The sequence below is a fragment of the Aquila chrysaetos genome, chromosome 25 (assembly GCF_900496995.4).
Source record: "Aquila chrysaetos chrysaetos chromosome 25, bAquChr1.4, whole genome shotgun sequence".
In the NCBI taxonomy this organism is placed as follows: domain Eukaryota; kingdom Metazoa; phylum Chordata; class Aves; order Accipitriformes; family Accipitridae; genus Aquila; species Aquila chrysaetos.
In genome coordinates, this window is record NC_044028.1 from 3,444,301 (window position 1) to 3,465,428 (window position 21,128).

The 21,128-nt window shown below is 40.7% G+C and overlaps 1 protein-coding gene across 3 annotated transcripts in view; it reads left to right on the forward strand.

The window, feature by feature from the left end:
* The window catches only part of TOM1L2 (target of myb1 like 2 membrane trafficking protein), a 58,921-nt gene that overhangs the window by 4,641 nt on the left and 33,152 nt on the right, over window positions 1-21,128 (forward strand). For all 3 annotated transcript variants that reach the window (XM_030001758.1, XM_030001759.1, XM_030001760.2), the window contains exons 2-4: window positions 15,747-15,831; window positions 16,526-16,604; window positions 18,242-18,391. In XM_030001758.1, the coding sequence (XP_029857618.1) occupies window positions 15,747-15,831; window positions 16,526-16,604; window positions 18,242-18,391 (314 nt within the window). The remainder of the gene's footprint in view (window positions 1-15,746; window positions 15,832-16,525; window positions 16,605-18,241; window positions 18,392-21,128) is intronic.

Here is a 21,128-nt window from a genome sequence, read left to right on the forward strand (position 1 = left end):
AACAGGGTTTCAGCAAAAGATACAGAGGCACTTTATTGAAGCAACAGTGAGGCAGACAGCTTTTCAATTGATTTTTATCAAAGCACTTGCAGTTTCCATTCAAGGCTGTGAAACTGATAATAAATATGGTGGACAGACTCTGTTTTCAGAGCTGCTGTTTTGTTCCCCCCTCTTTTTTTTTTTTTTTTTTTTTTAAATGAGAAAATGCCTCAGCTTGGAGGGGTGTATGAACACCTTTTATTTTTCTTTTCATAAGAAGCACATAAGACCTTTCTGCAGGTTTCTTATATCTTAAGGGCTTTATGAGTCTTAGGAAAAAAAGGGTTCTAAATAAATGAGTTGATGGCTACATGTAAGAGTAGAGAGATATATTACAGTGAGCAGCCCATGGTAATCCTGCAGGATAAATTAACCCAGGCTTTCTTGTCCACACACACAATTTGCTTAAGTTCCCCTCAGACTAAACTTACTGCTGTGCTGTGCTGTAAGGAAAACATGTTTTTTTAAAGACAGACCTTTTCCCAATGCCAGAAGTCAGTGTTTAAAGCGCACACTGTAACCTCAGGATCTGGTACCAATAAAATTATGTGTTTGCAGCATGCTGTTGGGGTCTCAATCATCTCTCTTTTCAGTCATTGCATTATAATAAAATAAAATGTCCTTTGCATTTAGCCATAGCCACTGAAGTATTGTGCCCTGTTCGAAGGGAAGCTTTTCTCAGTACAAGGTGTCAGTAACTTTTCTTGCTATCAGATGTCCACAGCATACGCTGTATCAAAAAGATGACTTTTGTCTTTGCCTGCAGTGAAGAGTGCACAAGAAGTAGTCTCCTTGGAGTTGAAGTACTTTTATAGGTACTCCTGTTGTTGCTAAAAATCCAGGCCCCCCCTCCTTCATATAGAATTGTGCTAGTCATGCAAAAGAGAGCCTGATAAAGTGCTTTTAGTTTTATAAGATTATTTGGATCTGCTTTCACTTCATGACAATGGATTATGTTGTAAGGAGAATCTCCATGAAATATGAAAATGGATATCTTTGCTTTTAAAGGAGCAAATAAATACTGAGTCATGAATCTGGCAACTTGGAGAAACTACATACATGTGTGAAGCTGGATAATTAGTATAATACCATTTAATACTAGGTTTCTAAGACTGGATTTATTTTATAGGCACAAAAGCAGATTGTAGTTCATGAAGGTATTATAGCATGTATTTTTGAGTAATGCAATTTTATCTCTTCCAGCACAGTACGCTTAAATGTATATTCCATATGCTTCTAATATAAATCTATATGTGAGAGGTTGCAGTGTGAGGACAGCTCGTTCCCAGTTTGATACTGCTCTGTTTGTGTACCTGGCAGATTTTTTAAACTGCATATTTAAAATACGCTTGACTAAAACCACACAGTTAGAAAATCCCCACAGATCCTTCCAACTGATTTTGTATTTCATCCAAAACAATTTTCACCAAAAAAAGTATTGTGTGTTTTCCTTAGTTGAATTAAGAACATTTTTAAATTAGCCAGACTTTCCTTTGATTTTGTAAACTATGTTGAGTTTTTAATTAAGCATTCTTTGAAGGTGATCAAGGCATTTGGTAGTATCCTCAGTCATAACGGTCAGTGGAGGAACAGCAGCAGCTTTTGGAGAAATTTTGATGAGATGATCCTTCATGGGAAATGACCCTGCACGGTACCTGCAGGGCTGGTGCTCTTCCGGGTTAGCCTGGCAATCTCTTTCCTCATCTGGTATATCATACTTGAGTCTGGGTAAATCATATCACACTTTGTGTTTTAGTTTCAAAATCTGTGCAATGTATAGGTGATAAAAAGCATAAATGTCTGGAGAACACAGGGGAGAAAGAAGTGTTGTAGGAGCCCTGAGAAGTAAGGAAGTGACCCAAAAGGCCAGCATGCATTAACACCTTTTTCCCCCCATATGAGTCTGCACAGACCATTCAGAACTAGTTTTCCATTTTCTCATTTGCATCCATCTGGGAATTACTAGTTTTCTACGTAAAAGAAACTTGGTGCTGAGTAAAAAAACCCTATCTACGATAGATAGGCCTTATCTTCTGTATTTGCTTAGTCATGCTGCTGATGGTTCTCCACGATTGTTTTGCTCATTTGTTTCAGTTATCGTCAGTGGGAAAGGGCTCTTTTAAAATTGATGATTCTTGAGCACAAAAGGTGCTGGTCTAAATGCTTTGCTACAGCTTGGTCTCTCTTCCCTTAGGAGCAGGCCCTTTGCTACAGGTAAACATTTCTTTACCTAACTCATGGAGCCAGATCTTCCAACCTGTAGGCACTCTTCCCATTGCTGAAGAAGGGGAGACACAAATTACAGCCAGTCTGTTATTGACAGCACTGTCTTTAAATTTAAATATACTCTATGATTGTTCTGTACCTGCCAGAATTATAAGGTAGGCCCCATAATATAGTAACTCATTTCAAAATCAAGGATTAGGGAAGCAAATAAGTCCATGTATGTATATACCATGGCTGTGTTTGGGCGATTCCTGTCACGGCTATGTATAGACTATTTACCCGTGCTTCTGTATCTCTCAGTTGACAGAAACCCTTTGGCAGCTCAGTGTTTGCAACGTAGTCCAGAGAGCATCAGGAGACTCAAAAAATAAGTAGGTATTCAGGAGAAACCTGTTGAAGAATTTGGTTAGTTGGTAAGCCTGCTTATTCTTTGAGAGTAAGCCAGTCTGTTCCCCAGCTGGTCCTCAGAAGCCTTCTGGGTTAGATTACTTTGGGAAGAAATTCTTTGTTCAAATTCAGATCAAGGAAAACGTGCACAAAGTGAAGGCACAGATTGGTGTTATAAACTGTGTTTGAACCCAAAGAACTTTGCAGAGCATCCGTTTCTTCTTCTTAAGGCAAGAAAGACTTTGTTACATCCCAAATGTGGTCAGGAATGTTGAGGATATTGTTAACTTGGACATGTTGCATCCTCTGTATTTTCATGGGATACATCTACTGCAAGAAGTGTGACCAGCTTTGTATTTGACCCAAATAACAAAAAAATCACATTTCTGGCATAGCAAGTAAATGCAGAAGGTCCCTTTTTAAAATCTGGTATTTCCTGCCTTTTTTTTTTTAACTTTAGTTTTGTCTCAGTTATAGCTTTCTGCATTTATTTTCCTTTTGGAAGGAAAAGAGCATCCTTCCTTGCCTATACACACAAAAAGCTACCTTGAGCAGATTAAATAAGTCACAAGCTTCAGCAGCTTTGCCGGCAAATTTTGGAAGGTCCTTATGTCCTGTACTAGGCCTACAGGCTAGCGGTATTTGATAGCTTCCGATCAGTTTGTCTTCTCAGACTAACAAATATGTCTGTATGTTTTAATAGAGGCATTTTACTTAAACTGTGATGACCAAATACTTTCTGAAATACAGATATTTTTTTTTTCAGACATTTGTAAGGCTTTAATTAGTAATCTTGTCCAAAAAGTCAAGCCTGAAGTAAGTTTTTGACTGAGGTGATCCAGAGATGAGATACTGTATTGTAACTCTTCCTTCCAAAACATCTTTCCTTGCAGTTGATGCAATGGACATCTGTTGGGCTCAATACTTTCACTCAAAAGTGCTTTTCCCTCTTTTATATGACGCTTTCAAGAATCTGAACTCCTTGGTGTTCACCAAAAAGCACTCCAATCAGTTAACAGTGTTAAGGAATTTAACCAGTTAATTGGTTCCTAATTTAAGATTAGGAGAGAAAATATGCAAACTTTGTTGGAATATTTCATCTGGAGTGAATCTTGAAATTCTCCACATTGTGACCAGTTATTACCTGAACACTGTCTATTATTTTTCTGAGCAGTTGTTATGGTGTATAGGTATGATAATAAAATGATTGATGGTGAAAGGTAGGGGTTAAGTATATATTTCATTTTGGGGTACCCTTATCTCATGTTTAAGCTGTTGTAGTAAATAGCTTGTTTTTTCATTATCTTTGAGCTGCCCTTTCTCTACTGATTTTTCAGGTCTTCTAATTAGAAGGGTATTTTAGTGAAAAGAGAGATCTCAGACCTTTGTGAAATTTTCTGCTAGTACAAATAATGGTAAATCTGAAATTACTTATTAGACAAGAAGTTGTTATGGCAACTATAAGATGGCTGGCTAATCAGAGAATGAGATCAGTTTTTATTTACAAGCGTAATGAGCAATTAAGTTTGAGCAGCTGTCAGACTTGGAAAGTGATTAAAGTTCAGCAAACAACCCAAATGGGTCAGTGTTCAGTTCTGGTGGTTTTCTGACACTGCAGTTTGATCATGTTTGGGTTTTACCTACTATAATTAAAACTGCCTTTAAAATCCCCATCTATGCCAATGACTTGGCATAGCAAGTGAGTAATGAAAAATCCCTCTTCCAACCAGGTTCCTTAAAGGGTATTGGCCTTGAGTCTTGCTGCCGTTAATGAGGTATTTCACATGTGGCACCCCTTAAAGCAAACCTTAGTTTGCATGCTGGCTTGCAGAACCATCTCCAGGCCGTTGATGATCTCCAGGAGAGACCTGAAACGGTACAGTCTCACTCAGGCAAGCTTTACACCTCTAAAGGGCACTCTTTCATAAAAGACATCATTATACTGTTGTTAGTTGCTTAGGAAGCTGCTGCTGGGCTCAGAGGAAGGACGTGCACAGTGTACATGAACATAAAACCCGAAAGAAGTTGAGAAAGTCTTGATTCACCCAGAAACATAAGGGAATGCTCAGGAGAGGCTAACCTCAGCAGGAGCTGGTGAAGCTCAGTCATTCAGCTGGCCACCAGTGAATGGGGCCAGGTTGGCATCTTTGGTGATACTCATTGGTTTCCCAAGCAGGAGCAGTGACACTAGCATATATCAGTGTCACACTGCCAAAAAGGCTTCAGTAGGTTTCGTATTTGTTATTCGGTATCCTGTGACTTCTCATGTGTTGTTGATAAACAAGCTGTAAGCAGCAAAGACCGGAGAGCTGGTTCTCTGTAGGTTCCAGAAGATCCTGTATGTTCACATTGGGAAAGTTACCTTCCTATCCATACTGTGCAGTTTTCAGAATGCACTAGATCAGCCCTTTTCATCTGCAAGGATTTGCTTCCCTGCTGCACATGGTAAATAAGCCAAACTGTTTTTATGCCAAGCTCAAAATCTGTGTTCTAGTTAGAATTTTAAGTGTCCAAGGACCAATATAGTTATTTTCCAAAAGTATGCTGCAGTCCCCTGATAAATTTACATTGTTTTTAATTTTACCACACCAACAGTATCATGTAATATAGACGATTGCAGTGGAACATGAAATGTATAGGGACAGTTCCTGACCTGAAGAATTTACAAAGTCATATGACTGGATAACACAAGTTGGTGAATGGGGACGTATGGGAAAATTGAAATGACAGTCTCAGAAATGGGCATTTGCATACTTGATCTAAACTTCTGGTATTTACATTTTCTATTTATCAGTCATTTTCAGGCTTATCTATGGCACTGGCACATGAGAAACAGGGCTGTACAAATGGAGCAGAATTTTTAGCAGGGTTATTAGGGACCAAGAAATCTGCATTTCTCAGCCCATACAAGACGGAATTGCACACGTGTATCTTGTTATTATTGTTGCCTGATTTGCACTGAGAAGATTGGAACTGTTTAGCTGCTAAGCTTTTACAGGCATAGCAAGCTTGGCTTGTTGGAACGGGCAGCTGGCAACAGAGCCCTTCAATGACAGCAACGTTGGCAAAAGTGATTCCCGTTACCTAGTGGAACAGGAGCCAGCTCTCCCCACTTCCCGTTGTGAAAACGCTTAGTGTATTCCAGACGCTGATCTTCAAGCCGTGGAGGTATTGGAGAGTTTGAATGGGATCGGAGGTAGCTGCCTCTTGCACAGGCCTGCTGTCATCCTGTAGAGCAGTGTGAGGGAAGGCTGCAAAATTGAAAAGCAAACTGAAGCATTTCACACTAGAAAACGTGAGCTGTCAGCCCTCAAAAGCTGCAGACTCCTCACTGTCTAGTTTGCTTCTACATGTGGGATAATCGTGGTCCGGAGGACACAGCTCTCATCTTTGTAGCTGTAGATAGATAGGAGAGCTGGGTGTGGAAACATGGACATGAAATAGTCTACTGCAAGATTTGTTTCTTTTCATTTGTAACACATTTTAATTATTGTGTATGAACGTTTACTTAAAAATCTGCTATAGCATGCTGCAGCTAAGGAGTAAACTTGTTCTTGTAACTGCTTTCTTTGTAGGAATGAAAGATTTTCCCTTTTTTCCCCTCACTAAATATAATTAGTGTTTTCAGTTTATTTTAAGCATGTGAGAATGTGGGCAATTGACTTTAGGAGTAACCTGTAAAAAAATAATATAAATAATACTAATGTAGGAGCCTGATGGATTATCTTTGCCTTCCAGTTTGTTTGCAGCAAACAACATGTTACAAGCGAGTGGGTGGGAGGGGGAGTTTTAAATATATGGGGATGGATTTTTAGAGTTTGCAGCTGACGTGGATTAAAAATTCTTAGAACATTTCATCCATGAAAGGCAATTAGTTTTGTTTTATGAATATGAAAAGCACGTAGCTTGTAAGTACTGGAGTGAAGTCCCAAGTGAGTTATTAGAACTTGCTTTACTCATGTAGTACAAAATTAGCCATCAAGAGCTGATAGATTTCAAATATAGCTCACTGACACACTGATCATCCATAACTTTTCATAAAGACATTTTTTCGGTCTCACCTGTAATTACTGGATGCCGTTGAAGTCTTGAACAGGGCAGCTAGTCACAGATGAGGACACCTTCTTGCTCTTGATGGTGCTTGCAACATTTTGTGCAGCTGGGATATCAAATTGTAATACCGCTCTGCCTACAGTTCTGGGTGGTAAAACTGCATCCGGATGGGTAGAATATTCCTCTTTCTCTCTGTTACCTCCTCGTAGTATATTACTGGTCAAATACATTCTTCTGCTTTGTATATGTGGTATTGTTTTTCTGCATTTTGGGGGGAATGTTTGTTTAAGAAACTGTCATACTGGTGTTCTGTGCGACTCTTATAAATGCAGTAGAGACTTTTGGCATACTTGTTAACAAAGAAGTTGAGAAATAAATCACTACTTTCAGCTGCCCCTTCTCTCAGATTTGTAAGTTAAGGCTGATAAAATGAACGGAGTCTGCATTTTTTTAGCAGTTGTTTTTTGGCATTAGGACAAATTTATGTGCATGTATTAGATAGTTTAAGAGCTTTTTCGGAATATTGGCATTGTCTGTAGCGAGTTGTCTTTCTGGTGAGAAAAGCTTCTCAGCTACTAAGGGCTGTTTGGAAGAAGACTATTTTTTCAGCTTCTTTGGCTAGTTTCTTTGTCTGGCTTTCTTTTTGGATGGGGGAGAGCCAAAGACTCAGCTATTAAGAAATTTTGTATTTCTAGTGTTGGTGAACAGGTGTTATTCATCCAGTATGTCAGTGTTTTAATACCTGAGATTCTTAGTTAAGGAACTGGTAGCCCTAATTAGGGAACAGGTAGCCCCCCTCCCAATCATCCAAATTCCTTGGAGAAATTAAAACAATAGAAAAACCCTTTGGCAAGTAGTAGGCTACAATCCAAGTTCTGCCTTTGGAAGTGGCTAAATGTTGGTGTGATTTGGTATACAGCATCTGCTGCCTTACTGTGGTCAAAGGAGGGGGAGATTTAAGTAGCCATCCCAACGCAATGACCTGTTGAAAAAATGCTGTGCTGATAAATTCTCCCATACAGAGTCATATGGACCAGTCACAGCAGTTGCAGTCTATTTCAGAAAAGGCAAATCCGAGGGAGAACATTTTGTCACCCGAAAGGTTTTAATTTATGCTTTTGTGCCTCTCATCTAGAGAAGAAAGATGGACACTCAGAGTGTGATAATATTAGACTACTGGAAGTGTTGCCTAATAGATCACAGATGTTTGCGAAGTGGCAAGCCATCATCTCCACTGATACAACAGTATGGAGGGACAGTCTGTCATGAGATGTGACATGTCATAAAGGAGCATTGATTTGTCGCTCCCCTACAGTAAATCACACAGTAAACATCTCCGTTTGAATCCATTAAAATCCATTAATACAGGACATATATTTTAAAACTGCTTTGACACTTCTGATTGAAGGCTTTAGTGTATTGATTTCTGACGTGAGTGGGTCCTTGTTTGTCAATCGTAAAGTAGCACCATACTTTGAATATCGTGGGTTTGCAGTGGGATGGGAATCTGACCAAGGTCACTGCTGAAAGAGGCGAAGAAATGTGTGGTGCAGGCTCAGTTTTAGGGAAAAGTGCCTCCGAATCATGCAAATGGCTTGATGAGCTGCGAGCTGCTGCTGTATGTCCTAGCTCTGAAGGACAGCTATTTACAGTACATGGGTCAACACGTTAGCTTTAATGAGCGTACAGTACATAGGAGGAAGTTTTGATTGTTTTTTTTTAAAGCTGTATAGAATGAATAAGTCAGAGGGATTTCACTTTGTTTTAAAGAAGCAGTAGTCTCTTTCTGCCATCTGTTTTGAAAGAGAGCAACTTATATACACATGTCATTCCGTGGAGCATGCTGTCAGCAGCAACAATTTCTGCTGATAGGGGAACTTCAGTGAGAAGATTCGTAACAAAAGTCTTTATTGTATAGAAACACACTGTTCTGCTTGGGATCCAGATTCCAGATGCTTTTAAGGACTATGACTAAACCGTCATTTGTGCCTGAGATGAATGACATCTGAGTACAGAAACTGCCTGGACTAGGTTACCCCGTCAGGCCATTTCTGTACAATACAATAGCGTAGTACTGGAAGGTCCATCTGGTTTTACAACCTGCAAATACATCAATACCTATGAGATGTGATAAACTAAGCGAGTCAGGCTGATATGCTCCCTTGCCTACTCCAATATTATAAGGATTTCTGGTTTTGATTTTTGTTCAGATGAAGCTCTGATCTGAGTATGAAAGAAAAATCTTCTCTGTTGTACAGCTGTTAATATTTGTTTAATATGTATTAATCCATTCACCTTGCTCTGCTTCTGAAATTGCTGTGCAGCTATGCTCAGTTAATCAGCTGTAGTTTCCTACTCCTGAGAGGCTGAATTTGTGGGCAATGTCTCTTCTGTAGCATATCTAAATCACAGGAATGTCACAGCATAACTGTGAATACCATGTGGTCTTTAAAAAAGCACAATAATTGCATATTTCATATGCACGATTGCAGGGAAGTGTGATCTGGAAGGCACATTTGAAGAAGTTTGGCATTTGGGCGGCAGCTTCAAAAAGAAGAAAACCTGGAAGTTAATTGGAGAAAATGACAGTTCCCAGTTTACCGCTGTGCCTTCAAACAGCATTCGAGCTAAATACTCGTTATGATTGCACATGTGCATGTCCACAGCTTCTCTTGTTATTTTATTTTAATGTAGACTCCACAGTCATTACAAACTATGATTATTCATTTATTCAGCCCCAGAAGCTTTGGCAAAACAATGAGTGGAGGATAGATGACTTCATCACAAAGAGTTTCGATGTAAGCATAGCTAAAATCAATTGAAAAATCACACTGGTCAAAGTGGATGACCAGTGCTGCAGCAGTACAACCCAAATCACGTTTTTCTGTAATGCCTTGCAGTTCAGATTGAGCCCGTTTGTTCTAGCTGACTGGCTTTTTCTTTGGAAGTGTGAAGCTCAGCATTTTCAGAGCAGTGTGAAATAAGGAATGTAGAAAAAGGACTTGGAGCAGTGAGGTGGCTAATTGAAAAATGCTATAGGAGCTGTGCTTTCTAACAAAGAAACTGGCAGGTTTTTATGAGTAAGTCACTTCAGAATTGAGTTTTGATCTTGAGTTTTGAATGAGTCACATTTATTTTTTAATAGCAGCGTTTTGATAAAAAGGAAAAAACCTCCTGTTGGTTACCATAATGTCTAAGTGTCCGTGACTGTCTTTCTAAAAGCAAATATAGAGAAAGCAAGAATAGACTGTTAAGTCCAGGAGTATCCAAGTGTGTTATTCTAGTGTATCTGTCTTCCAAGTGAGATGTCTTGAACTCAGCAGCTATGCGAATGCTGAGGATCTTTAATCTTATCTTCGTTTCGTTTGGACAGCTGAAATATGTTTCTGTGGCCTCTGTATGGTCTTTCCCCAGGTCTTATTGACGGTGCTGTGCAGGTCATTGATGATTTGTTGAATCCAAGAGAGACAACTGCAGTCACAAAACATAACGATGCTTTAAAGCAAAACAATTCTATAACCTACAGCTTGGAGGAGAGATGTTATCATGTCATTCAGTAGCTTATCTTCCCTTGTGAGTTATCTTGTGTGTTTTGCATTGCCTTGCAAAACTCCTCCCCCCTGCCTCCCCCCGAAAGACCTTTGTCCATTCTATAAAAGCATTTTGCATTTGACCTCAGCTGATAGCCCTTGCTTCTGAGAGATCTCCACTGAGCTGAAGGGAGGGGGACCAGTAGGATGGTAGTAAAAGTCTGCTAATACTGTGGCTTCTTCTGTTCTCTGTCAAATATTATGCAGAGTGAAATATAACACATCTGACTGTTTGATTTGCTAATTTCAGTCTTGGAGCACAGCTGGTAGGCAGGTGGACTGTTAAAAGAGGCAAGACAAAGATCTAAGATCCACAGTCTTCTGAACTTCCAAGCAAAAAAAACCCCCATGTTTTATGCTACTTGAACACCAAACACTGTTGGAGGGGAGGGGAGAAATTTGGAATTGGAACTTTCTTGCTTTTGGATCTCCCTAATACAGTGCATTGGTGTGCATGCTTCTTGCATAAAGAGGTGATTTTTCATGCGTAATTCTTTCCAAACGTATGAATCAAGAGTCTCTGAAGCAACACCTGGAGAAGTCCCAAGAGAGAAAACTGTGATTTCTCTGAACACAAAGATCTGTTCATTCACGAGATTCTGGTATTCAGACAGAAAACAGCACAGTTTTGCCATTTTCATATAATGTGATATAAAGCTAGTGCAACGTTTACTTTTCACTTTTGCCTTTTCTTTCAAGAACATTATGCAGCACCACAGTCACTTACTGGTGCTTATAGATAGACCTTTTGGGGAGATTTTTACCCTGGTTGTGCCTGCTGTGATCATTCAGCTAGAGTAGATGTTCTCAGTGCTTCCAGCAGTCAGTTTTTCAGTCTCAGCTGTGTAAGCATGCATATGGCATGTGAGTTAAATAACATACAGACTTCAATTTGTGGAATTGCAATCCTAATGAAAATCTTCAGGCTGTCTCCATCGGCAGGTTCAGTATAATGGTGGTCAGAGATGAGCATTGGAAGGGGGAAGCAGGGAAGAGTGAGGAGTTCTGCTTTATCTCATCCATATGTGAAGAAAGTAAAATTTTAAGAGTGTCATCAACATGGAACTGTAACTTTGAAGCAAAAGTAGTATGGACTGAAAAGGGCTGAGAGCAGCTTCTTGGGGACAACTAGTGTTAGCATTTCTTTGTTAGGTGACTTTTGAGCTGCGTTCAAGATGGGTGGTAAAAGTTCTTCTGTTTTTTCCCTGCATTTAAAAGAGCATTCCTGTCCTGCCCTGCACAGCCTGTTTGTTATGTGTTGGTTACATAGGCATTTCTGACTTGATTTCCTTGTGGTGACATCTCTCGGGTTGGAGCAGGTTGCTGGAGAAGAGGCTTGGCTGGGGTGGTGTGGGCACTGAGACTGTTTACACTGAAAACTTTGCACTACTGAACAGTGCCTTCTGAATGCCATGAAATGTACATGATTTCAATGTGAGCAGGGAAATACTGATATTGCCATTTGGCAGAGTGTGGAAATGCGACCGCAAGAGTTAGATATCAGAGGGAAGGTGTGAATGAAAAAATAGCACAATTTTTTCTCTTTTTCTTTGTGGACTAGAGATAAGCTAATGCTTGCGTGTGCATATGCAGTGTCCAAGGTCTGCAGCGTGTCAGGCGTGGGGTGCCAAATTGTCTGTCTTTCTACCAGAACATTTTTTCTTTAATTTGGGAAACGTGGTGGGAACTGATAGCATCTTGTTTCTGAGAGAGACTTTCTGATAATCTCACTGGTGGTATCATGTCTCTCTGTGTGAGACACTAACTCCTGGCCCCTGCTGCAGTGACAAACTCGGCAATAACACAGCGCTCGGAGTTGCTCTCGGGTCAGAAGCTGTGCAAGGCACCCTTGGCACCCAGGCTGGGAGTTGCCAGCCCTTTTGTTATGCAATTAAACTATACCATAAACTCTTCAGTTCAGTGAGGGGAGGGGCAGGAGGGACTCCTACTCATTGCCTTTTTCCTTGTCTGATTTAACATTTCTTATGTCACACTGGAATCCTTTGGTCATGTTCCAGAGTCCTTGTGTGAACTAGTGCCATTTAGATGCCTTTTAATGAGGTTGAAAGAGACTGAGGAACTGGTGACTTTTTTAAAGAGTATTTGCATGATTTGCATGCCATTCCTTTGCAATTCTGTGATAGTTTCCAAAACCTGTTTAATCTTGTCAGTGGTATCTGTCTGCTGTTTGAGGAGGAGACTCAGAGATGCATGGCTTCCAAAACGTCCAGTAAATACTGGACAGGTTATTGAGTATTTTTAGGTTACTGCATTTTGAATATATTGGGCAGGGATTCTCTTACAGATGAGTGCAGGCAGAGCTGTTTCACCAGAAATCCAGAACTACAACCTGCTGCGTTTTAGTTTTGGAATAGCTCTACAGGCTTTCAATTCATCGCAGCGTAATACTGTTCTTCAAACAAATCACACACAAACTTGTATGCCTCTCTGCAGTCAGTTAACTCCTTTGTAACAGTTGAGAGAGCACTGCAGCAGCAAATCTGGGTCACACACCCTACAAAGGACAAACGACTACAGATGACAAGAGCTTGTGTGCTCTCTGTCGCTGAAGAAGAGACTAAAATTAGCTTCTGACTCTTATTCGAATTAAAAATTACCCAAGGGGAAAAGAACTAATTCTCAAAAAGACAACTGTTACATCTTAAACTCACACAGTCTCAACCACGTATTACTCCAACTAAAGAACAGAAATTCAAAAATAAAAAGGCGGTAACCAAACTTTCTGGGAGAAAGGGGATTTCGTTTTCTGTAGTGTATCTCAGAAGGGAAATACAAATAAGGTTATTGGGGACTCCATATGAGTGTTTCTGTGCTACCCTCCATACAGTGCTGCAGCAGCATCTCTTCACTCTACCGTCTCCAAAATATCACAGTTTTTAGCTGTGGAGTACTGCCATATACACATTTTGTCAAAATAAACCTTAGCTAAACGGGTTTTACAAGAGCAATGAATGAATTTGCTGCTAGCACAACTTTGTGCAGAATCAGCATTTTCCACAATCATTTATAAAAAGTGATTAGAGGAGACCAGAGAGTATGAACATTGCTAAGTCGCTGCCTGATGCCAAATGCTGTCAAGAAGACACAAATTTGTTAATATAGTTTTAGATCAAGAAAACAAATCATATGCCCAGCTTAAGGAATACTCTCTATTTAAGACGTAATCTCTCATTTTGCAGCGCTGTGCTTATAAATCCTTTGCAGCTTTGGGGATCACCTTTTCCAGCAGAGCAGATGTAGTGATTTTTTAAATATATATATATCTCTGAATATTAATGGTTTTTTTCTAATGTTAAATGTTTTCCTAAGCAACAAGGACTATATGAAGGCGAAGGCAGATCACATTCTGTAGGAATAAAGCCTTATGTACAGTATAAGAACAAAATGCAACTGATGAAAGTGATTGTTGGAAGTAGCTATGCACAAAGATGAATTCCTGTATCCCAGAAAACATTAAACAGCTCTGCCTGCACTCTTCCTTAAGAGAATCCCTGCCTAACATATCCAAAATGCAGTAACTTAAAAATACTCAATAACCTGTCCAGTATTTATTGGACTCTTTGGAACCCATGCATCTCTCTGAGGCTCCTCCTCAAATGGAAAGAGTTTTCGTTGCCACTGTACCATGAGGTGGTGATGGCTGAAAAAGACTCAGAGCTGAAGATGGCACAGCTGGGAGTTTTGCAGCCTCCCAGCCTCCGTTTCCTTCCCGGTGGGTGAGACCCTGTGCAGCCATCTCCATGCCTTGCAGCCCTGCCTCTCTGAGTGGGAAGTGAGGCCTGCAAAGAATGCTCTCCTGTTCCATAATCTCCTTTTCCATGGAGTCCTCTCCATTCTGGAGATAGATGGCTTCTTTTCAGCACTTTCTACTTGGGTTTTGCATAGCTGTCTGGTTTGTCTCACTCATGCAATTACTGTCCTTGGTGGAGCTGCTTTAGCCACAATTCTGGTGTAGACAAGTCACTGAAACTTGAATTACCCAGACACATAGTCTTTCTCCAAATAACATCCCATAATTATGGCCTGTGGGCATCTATATCCTCAGTCACATATGTTAATGGGAAAACGTCATTGGTAAACAGAAAAAGAGATGTGTGAAGTCCTTGGAGGCTGGCGTTCTCAAACAAAATCTGCCTTGTTCTGGGGGACAGATTGGGGTCTGATGTAAATACAGAAGGATAGTTGGGGAAGGTGGTATCTGTGGTTTTGTTTCTGCTTTAAAATGTTTAAAAGTTTTTTTTTTTCTTGGTTTATTTTGCATTTTAAAAATTCTTTTGTTTACCCTATATACGTTCCAACATTGGATGCCAGGGATCTGTAGAAAAACCTAGACTAATTTAACAAAGAAGGTCACATTTGCCTTGAAGGTCCCCTTTTTAGGTCTCTCTGGCGGCAGACTTTACGTTCAACTCTGTAGCATTTCTGAATGTGGGTAGCGTAACGCACATAGGGTTTGAATGCTGCAAGTGAGAAGTGTGAAAAATTCAGGGGATGTTCTAGGCACCACTAGACAGAACTATATTGATTTAGGAGGAAATCCCAAGGAGGAAATAGTTCTTGTCAACTGATTACTTGAAGTTATGGTTATGCTACTCTTGCAGACGTCTATAAATTAAACTGCCAACAGTTGGCATCTGCCACTGTCACAGTGCTATAGGTCATCCTTTCCTTAGAATTTAGTCTGATGCCAGAGTGACTTACCCGCCACGCAAATAGTGAGGGGGCATTTGGGAGTCAGGAGGAAGGCAGATTGTGCCTGGGAGATGTGTATGTAGTCCCAGCATGGAGAGGAGAGGGGGTTCATAGCATGGGATGGAGGGAAGCAGTGCCCAGCCCCCTGGCAAGCAGACACTGAGGGACCACGGTACAGGAGTAAAAGAGTTCCGGGCAAAAAGGGGTGCCCATGAATGATATCGTGACCTGAACTGTCACGTGCTAAGTGTTTTCATGTGCTGGTGGTTCTTTTCACACTGAAATTCTGGAGTTCCTTGAATTCTGTTTCCAAGTTGCCATCTTTCCTCCCTCAATTCATGTGGAGGTATTCTCCTACTAAAACAGGGAGGAGGTCATATTGATTTTGGGGAGATTTTCCTATCTCATAACTTGCCAACAATGCAGCATCTGAGAAGTTTAAATTGGAATTAGCTGACATTTTCCTACTCTACCAGGAATTCAGGAGTCTTTGAAGAACAGCCCATCTATGTGGGCTGAAGGTGGTGAGCTTGAGTGATAATTGATTCTGTCTGGAAACTTCTATGCTGATCCCTAAAACCAGGAGGGAAGGTTTGACATTACTTACAGTCAGTGGGGACTCTGGTTTTTTTCCCCTGTCTTTCTTTTACTGGATAGTTTCAGCTCAGAGTAGCTGAAGATGGATTGAAGTATAGTACCTAATCAGGAAGATGTGAAAAGATTTATTTTTCTTTACAGAAAAGGCCACAGATGGCTCTCTGCAGAGTGAAGACTGGACACTTAACATGGAGATCTGTGACATTATCAATGAGACAGAAGAAGGGTATGTGCTATTTCAGCAGACTTTGAAAGGTTCATGAACACAGTCTTCATCCAGTCATAGTCAGCACGTGAGGAGGTGCAGTGAGTCTCGGGGCAGATGCTCATAGTTTGAACGCAGTTTGCATGTGAGTTGCTTAGTTTTGCAGCTCCTTTGGCATTTCAGAAAACTACTGTATGATACAGCACTTTCTGTGGTCGGTCTCTGTTTGGGATGGCTGGGGTGAAAAATGTATTGTTGGAGAGGGTACTGACTTTGTACTTCTGGGGTTCTTGTTTTCAGCAGGTGTTATCTCTTTGCAGTGCTGCAGTGCTATTAATTTCAGCCATTTGAATAGAGACCTTCTCTGATGCATCTCCTTCAGCATCAGAAAAGCTGTGCTGCTTGCACTTTGCAGGAGAGCTGATGACTGGTCTTACACCCTGGGCCTTTTTCTGAGTGGGTCTCAATTTTTCCTGCTTGATCAACATCCTACCTTTTTGGAGGCCTTGGGCATTGCTCCGGTCTTGACTTCTGTGGTATCTTGTCTCCTCACATAATTCTACATGACCCTAGTTTGGTTGTAGTGAAGTAATCTGAAGTTAACACACATGCTTATGTCCAGCTGGAAGTGGTAAAGGATTCCTTTTCCCACAATATATGGCATGTGAAAAGTGTGTCTGATCTGCCTTTTAAAAACGGTGTATTTCTCCTTCAGTCCAAAGGATGCCATTCGAGCACTGAAGAAGAGGCTGAATGGAAACAAAAATTACAGAGAGGTCATGCTGGCACTGACGGTGAGTGGGGGCAGGCTGGAATGCCTCAAAAGGGCAGAATCCTTTTCTTTTGTCATTTTCCTTTTCCTGGCACTTTCTTGAATGTACACACTATTTGCTTTAACAGCCACTGCTCTGCTCTTTTCTTCTCTCCAATTGCCTCCTCGATTCCTTGGGGAGAGTTGCTGGAACCTTTGCATAGCATTTCTCTGACTCAATTGATTTTTTTTTCGGGGATCTTATTCATCCGAAGTACTGACTGAGGAAAATTAAAGTAGCCCAAATGGGTCTGTTCCCTTCTACTCTCATCTCCCTGTGTCCAACCGTTTCTCCACTCCAAGGCAACAGCTGTGGGCATATCTGCAAGTGAGGATGGTGAACTTGCCATATTTTCAGCTTCATAAGTAGCTGATTCACAATTACCCTTGTGAATGGATCTGTGTAGGAGACTCGTGTTAATTTATGCTGATCTAATTTCACTCAATAAAGTGTAAATTATATTCTGTGCATTTAGGCAGCACTGCTAAGGTGTGAGATAATTTGCCAGTGACCTTTCCTACCGATGACTTTAGCTAGGGTTTTCCTGGGTAATGCAGCACTCCTGAACATGCGGTGCTGGGCAGGCTCTGCACAGCAGAAGTCTGAAGAATGAGCAGCAGTAACTAGATCGAGTTATACTCCTGTGGGTAGGTGATCTGTATGATTCTTTCACACAGCTCTTGTTGCATCTCCCTGACGAAGCGTAACTGTACTTTCTGTCTTCTTGCCATTTCCTATCCTGGATTGTCATTTTGACAGATTACCAAAGACCAAACCATGAGATTATCCATTGTGCAGGAAAGAGCGAAATTCATCAGGAATGAGTCCGTGTCATCAGGGCTGATGAAAGTAGCTGAAGTAGGAGAGTAATTACAGACTCCTCAGATACAGAGTCACAGTGGTTATTAGGCATGGCTGTAAGGAGAAGTGACGCATTGGATTTATCTCCATGCTAATCATGTTCTTCAGAGAAAAATCAACAGCTGTTCTTCCATGGCAGTTGAATGGCAACTGGAAGGTGCCTCTAGCTAGGTTGCAGGGGGAAAATGTGTCAAAGTATAACCTGTCAGAACATTCACAAGGGAGTGTTTTGAATGAGTGAAGATCATTCACCTGAATTCCCAACTCTAAAACATGGCTTATAGCTCAGAGCAGCTGGGTCCAGCTGTGTTCCAGGTACATAGAAAATGGTGGAGTGCCACAGCACGATAATATCTCACTGTGACAGGATGTCCTCTGTCTTACCTGCTCTTGATGTGATGCCATGTACTTAGCTGTTCAGCTGCGCAGGTTGGAAAGTTCTGCTTTGAAGAGGAAGAAATTGTATGTCTTTACCTTGAACACAGGCAAAGGTAGATCACAAAAGTCCCCAATATGTTAATGGTGGGTGAGGTACATCTAAATGTGTGTGTAGAAAAGTAAGCTTTTTGGTAAAATTGGGGAAGAAAAGAAGAATTAAGAGTATAAGTGTAATTTCTCCTCTGTCTTCTCTCCCTCCCATCAAAAGTTTTAAAATTAAAAAAAAAAAGACAAAACCAAAATCAGAAACCAACCACATAGGTGTTGTGTGTGTGATCAAGGTTTGCTTCAACAATGAATGGATTTTTTTGTGTGTGTAGGTGTTGGAGACCTGTGTGAAGAACTGTGGCCATCGCTTTCACGTCTTAGTGGCAAACCGTGACTTCATAGATGGTGTTCTGGTGAAAATCATCTCGCCCAAGAATAATCCCCCCACTATTGTACAGGATAAAGTACTAGCACTGATTCAGGTACACAGCTTGTCTCTGCTTCCATATGTTGCTGCCTGAAATAAGGACTGTCTGCTTTAGTGCTACGCGTCACTAAACAGGCTGTCATCATTAAAAATGTGGCAAATTTTTTATATGTAAAAACAAACAGTATATCCAGATTGGCAGGGGAGAGCAGACATGCACACGCATAGATACTTGATCCAGGGAGAAATGTCTGGATTCTAGTTAGAGGTACCAATGTACTCTAAAACAAGAGGACTTAATAAAAGATAAATGGATGGCTTTGCAACTTAACAGTCAAATCTAGAAGCTGGAGACTTGCTTCTGTGATGGACTTGTCATCTGAGGCCAAGAAATTTTAGAGGATCGCACTTTCGCTGTCAGTTGCAGAACACTTACCTTTCTGTGTCTGTTTCCCTGACCGTAAAATGGAGCTGTTTCTCTCCATTAGAAAGCATTCTGAATTCCTTTTAAAGATGGTTATAGAAAAGTAAATGACCATATAGGAGTTAAAATGTTTTTGGTGTCTTTTCTCTGGTTATTGTGCAGTAAAAGTGCACTGTCAGATCCTTGCCTGCAGTGGAGAAGTTCAGATGTAGGCCTGTCTGCCCCTTTTCTTTTCTGTGCAGTGTGACAATAAACAGCCATGTTAATTGCACAAACCATTAGCAACACATGAGGAAACATTGGTGCCTGCCTGGAGGAAATCTGACAATTATAGGAAGCTTTATCACTAAGCTCCTACAGGCTATTGCATACACCAGAGACTAAAAGACACTGCGTATTTAAAATGATATAAACCTGCTGCAGTGTTTCTTGTGGGAAGGTATTTACAAATGCGCAGCATAGTTTTCCAAATATACTTCTGATTTTTGTGGCAAAGCATGCAGTTGAGTTTCTGCTGGTTTATTTGTTATTTGGATACACAGATAAGGACATCGTTAGAGCATGACAATGTAAATAAGTGATTTCTGAACAGGAAATACGCTGGGTGGGGGAATTAGGTGGGCATTGCATTGGTGTCTGTGGGGTCCCTTTATTTCTGGTCTCTAATCTCAAGGCTTTTAAAAAAATAGCACAACATTAATGAAATTATTAAAAGCAATTCTTGTGCATCTGACTGAGCCCTCGGATGTCTGCCTGCTTTGGTGGGAGAGCTGATGCATGCAGTGACCAGGAAATGAGGTTAAATACTGTCCTGTAAAGAGAAACTGTGTGTGTTTCCATACTGTTTGCTACAGTGTTTTAAGAGGATGTTGGTTACTCTGGGTCCTGAATTTAAGTGGATTCCCAGTCATCAATGCAACTAAGATGGAAGTGTTTGTAACATAACCAAAAAGCCGCAGTCATTGTCCGAGTGTATTAAACAGCTTTATCTGAATAGACTTAGTGCATTAGAGCTAAAAGCTTCACTTTGGGTACTAAATGCCTTTTGGTATAAGAAGCCTGAGAATTATGAAAGTTGCTTGTGGGTGGGTTCTGTTAGTGTGTCTTTAGCTGGAGGTGGTAGGGGACTTTGTTTTCCAGATTGCCTGACAAGTTTGGAAAAGTGATTGCAGTCACTCATCTCAGGTGCCCTATGGACATGCATACCCAAAATATCCTATACGTCATGACCACTTCGCTCAGCTTAGACTTTGCTCTTTAGAGCTCTCTGCAGTTGGAGTTAACTCCGTTCCAGGGGGCTGATCTCTTCTCAGCTCTGCTCCACTAACATTACATTTATCCCCTTCTGTAGGCTTTTTACCATTTGATAGCAGGGAATTAATAAGAACAGAAATGAGAGGATTAATAGCACTTGGAAGCATGGAAAAAAGCTGTACAAACAGTCTATGTCTTCAGCCACACAGCTCTTGTACTCCTGGGCCTTTCCATAGCAAGGGTAGATGAAGCTGCCATCCAATTTCTTATCTGGAGATTTGACTGTTCTGAGATGTTGAGCATCTTGTGTCTCACTTTCTCAACCTATTTCCCAGTGTACATGAATTAGCATGTATTACATACTGCTTATCCTTCTTTCTTCACCTTGCTAAAAGGCCTTGGAAATATTCCTTATTGCTGTGCCTGTGGTAAGAACTTGCATATCACCTCAGAGTTCATACCACCTCGCTGCCCAGTAGCTGAGCACTGTCATCAAAGATGAAGCATGGCATGGCATGGCAAATTCTTTTGAGGGTACATGTGTTAAAAAGTGTCTGACACTGGAAAAATTGTCTTGGGATGATCACTGATTTAGGGGCTAGATTTGCAATGGTATTTAATTAACCTGTTTGGGCACACTGAGGAGCCAAGTGGGATTTATACAGCAGCATCCTTAAGTATCTACCTTTGATAGTCTGGCCCAAAGTCTTAGAAGATATGAATTCAGTCTCACCTCTGTCATACAGTTGTTTGGACAATAGGCAAGTCTCCTAAGCTCTGTGTGTAGCTCCTTATCCATAAAGTAGAGCTAATATTACTTTTCCCTAGTTGAATTGTAAGCTGTCTAGGACAGGGATTGTCTTACAATGTGTGTAGACAGCACTTCGGACAATAGCGCCCAGTCCTGCTTGTGACCTCTGAGAGACACACTAATGTAGATAATGCTGCCAGCTCAGGCAGAAGAAGAATACAAATGAAAGTGTCTCCTTTCTCCAGGAAAGAGAATTGCAGAAGAGAGAATATATTAAAAAGGTAGAGTGCAAATGAAGTGAGTTCACTGTCATTAGTGCCTACAATAAAATCTATAGGAAGCCAGTGAAAGAGGATGCGTTAG